Source organism: Bactrocera latifrons, unplaced genomic scaffold (assembly GCF_001853355.1).
Source record: "Bactrocera latifrons isolate USDA-ARS-PBARC rearing strain unplaced genomic scaffold, ASM185335v1 scaffold_162, whole genome shotgun sequence".
NCBI classification, from domain to species: domain Eukaryota; kingdom Metazoa; phylum Arthropoda; class Insecta; order Diptera; family Tephritidae; genus Bactrocera; species Bactrocera latifrons.
The window spans coordinates 330,227-333,901 of NW_017535097.1; the positions used below are offsets into that span (position 1 = coordinate 330,227).

Below are 3,675 nucleotides of genomic sequence, written 5' to 3' on the forward strand. Positions count from 1 at the left end.
TTTGTATATATATACTTTTTTTTTATAAATGTAAGCAGTTGTAATATTTTGCGTTTTTTTGCTTACACTTGATCTTTGGTATTYAGACAACACTCAATTGCAAAATTGTTAGTACAGTTATTTAAATAGAATACTTGCGGCTCATGCTTAGCGCTAGCTTAATCAATACTTAAGAACTTAGATGGCAGCGGCGCTTAATGCGTTCATGCAAAAGTTATATCAATCCCACTTGTACGGAAACGGGTATGAGCAGTGCTAATCAAATGGCGCGGTGCATGGATACACCTACACATATGTAAATATAMGTAAGTATGTGTACATAARCAAGGTTTTTGGTGCATTTTTTGGTTGCTTAAAAACTCAAACAACTTGCTTAATGCAAGGCATGGWTGCGCGAGGAGGCGGTGTAAGTGACTTGCCACGTGAGATCTTGTAATGCCAGGGATTCGTGCCATAAAACGGTATGCTGCGCCTGAGATTAAGGTAAATAAGTGCCAATGTTTAATACTTTTCGTTTCATTAATACTAAAAAGGTTTTAAAAAACAGTTAAAAACTAAAACTGCGAAATTAGTTATCAAAAGGAGATTCGTAAATATGTATGTATGTAAATAAATTCAAGTGAAAAAGTAATTGAATTATTAGACGTGAAAACAAAATCAACAGAATTCATAATACTTTTTTTGCTGTTGCATGAGTTCAAGCTTAAATAGCGAAATTAATTAAATCAATCAAAAACTACGCTTACTAGCATTTCTTCCAACCACGAGCGGTTCAGCGCGATGTTCTCTTGCAGTTGCCATTGTTCGTGCAACAACTACAACAGCAAGAACAAAYTTATTACTTTTTGGCAGATTTGCAATTGCGAAAATTTTGTAATTGGCGCCTAATTGTAAGAGAATGTTAATTGTGTGACTTTTTCCACATCGCCCCACACTTGTACCGATTCGATGAATTGAAAATCGATCTCGGGTTGATAATGTGTGACAAGATTTCGGCCATCTTCGGATACCAAGTACACATAGATGCCGTCATCTTGGAATGCGAATTCTAGGGCGAATTCCGGCCCTAAAAGAGAATATGAATGTGGATATGTGTCAGTAGTGTCTGCAATTGTGTTATTGTCAATAAAGCGGTTGCTTATACTATCGTTAATAGCTTTATTTTTGAACCGACCATCAAATGTATCAAATTCAGTTTCTTTTCTATTCATCCATTCGTCGTCCTCTTTATAGTCCTCAATAAGCATTTTATGCGCCAGATCCCAATTGAAGTGATAGGTGATCGATTGTGGATTCTCGTTGACCTCATTCGCGAAGTTTATGGAAAATCTGAAAAATTTGAAACAGTAAAGTGTTAAATATCTGGCAAATAATGGCGGTATATATTTTCAAATTCAGATAATTAGTTTCGACTCTTATAACTAAGCAATATATTGGGTAATCGAAAAAGTCTTTTCGTATTTTGTCAATAGAAGTCGTTGCAGTCGTATATCTCCAGTGCTGCCTATCACATTGTGTCATACCATATAGTTTTGGAGAGATGAGATTTTAAGCGTCATTTAAATAAAATTAAATTAGGGGAAGTTGAAAAAAAGCTACAGGTGTTCAAAAATGGGTAAAAATAATGAAGAAATTCGCTATATTTTGAAATTTTTGTATAAAAAAGGGATGAATGTCAAGTAAACCACTAATAAAATTTGTGAAGTTTACGGAGACGATGCTTATCATATATTATTTGTGTAGCACAACAATGGTTCGTTCGCTTCCGTTCAGGAAATTTCAAAATTTCGATTTACACTGATGAAACTTTTACACTGATGGAATAATGTCTCTAGCGGAAAAATGACAAAAACTGATCGACCAAAATAGTACATATTTGTTTATTTATTTGTTATAATAAATATAAAAAAAATAAGTTGAAGTTCGATTAGAAATAAGAAAAAACTTTTTCGACTACCAAAGAATTGCMACATACGAGTAGTTTCCATTTGAATTATCGACACGTAGCACTTCGGTAATATTTTCACAATTTTAACCAAAAACCTTACTTGTTTAAAAAGTTTCATAAAACGCTTAGAAATTGACATCAAATTGACGTCTAGCAACAGGTGATTCGAGTCGAATTCGTAAGCGAAGCATTAAGAAATGTATAAATAACTAAGATAAGTACAATACATGAAAATATATTATATTTACGAAATACGAGCAAAAAAATTTGCATTTAAAGTATTTTCACCCAAGTAATGTTTGTCATAGCAAAGGAATTCAAAAAAATATATATATGTATATGTATATATACCCCCTGACACTTTGCACGTAACATACATACAGTTATGTTCACAAAAATAGCAGTCATTGAAATCACTTTGCAATAGGTCCAAGAAACCGGTTGTTTCGGCAAGTCGAATCGAAGGAAAAAAGGTGTTAAATAAATGGCTTCAGCGGRACATGCAAAGAGGTGCTTGATTAGTGGGGACTCATTACGCGCAAGACATTACTAAATGCATGTTTAGTATAGCCGGGACTATTATAGATAAGTAGGAATTGAACCTGCTACAGTATGTAGAACGAAGTTGACATATTGTGGTTTACGGTCTGGGATGATACCAAGTATAACATTCACTGGCCAGTTTGTTGATGGCTCCGCTGTACACGTTCGTTGTGTCGGAAATCGGTATATTATAAAATTTCGTCGACACATACTGGAAAGGTGCCCTTCATGTTCTAAGAGACGGCTCCGCTTCAAGTAGATATCTGCAGAGATGACTTCTTTGACCTTGTCTAAATCGTCTTCAGCTGCGTGCTGCTGCATCTCGTCGACCATATTGTGGCTGCGTATTTATTGAGCGACGAATGCCTTGTAGTTCGCCAGTTCCGTCACTTTGTCTTTATGCCACACGCTATCGACTTAAAGAACTTGTTGCGGCTCTCTGCTTTAGTAATAATCCGAATCCTATGTGAAGGATTATCAAACGTAACTCATTAAATTTTGGGGTTGTCACTGTCGGGTTTTTAACGCCATTGACATAAATCTTAACATCTTGTCTGTATTCTTTCGTACAGTTGGTGAATAGGAACGCTGTGGACTGCCTTCCTTGCAGTGAAGAAGCAAGAAAGGTCCAGGAGATAGGCGTTTACTGTCACCCGGACTGATTGAAGCTCTACATTCCATAAGCAGTCTTTATTACTCTGTGTGTTTTTATTTGATATTTCCTCATACTATATATTTCGAAGGAGATACACTTAAAATATCGAAGTTCCAAATACCGACAAATCAAAATGAAACGTATTATTACTGGCGTTGAGTCATGGCCGAATATCGTGCCAAAGGTGAGGCGAGCTGAAAAATAACGCCAAACTACTACTACAAATTCCTTCCGACTTGCCAAACCGTCAACAAGGAATACTTCTTACTATTCGGCAAACAAAAACGTGCGTTTCGAGGAAATCCTTTTGAGTTAATTGAAGACATTAAACGTGAATCGCTAGGCATACTAAAGGCTACTCTGGAAATTGACTTAAGGGGTTAGGTGGGTTTGAAAATTTCCAAAACTCGTTTTGTTTTTGTTTGCTTTATTAAATCTTACAATACCTCTAAAATATAGTCCTAAATTTTAAAGTTGATCTGAGTAATAACTAAGGAGATACATCCTTGAGAACTTGTGCACTCAAGGC

The 3,675-nt window shown here is 35.6% G+C and overlaps 1 protein-coding gene across 2 annotated transcripts in view; it reads right to left on the reverse strand.

The window, feature by feature from the left end:
- Window positions 1–3,675, reverse strand: part of LOC108966504 — a 9,149-nt gene continuing 5,474 nt past the window's right edge. The window contains exons 2-3 of one of the 2 annotated variants that reach the window (XR_001993186.1): window positions 747–1,329; window positions 1–472 (exon numbers count right to left, since the gene is read on the reverse strand). Coding sequence is in view for 1 of the 2 variants with exons in the window: in XM_018929433.1 (XP_018784978.1) it covers window positions 885–1,066; window positions 1,175–1,329 (337 nt within the window). In the remaining variant the exon portion in view is untranslated. Of the gene's footprint in view, window positions 1,330–3,675 lie in introns of both variants that reach the window. The other variant, XM_018929433.1, reaches the window with a different exon arrangement.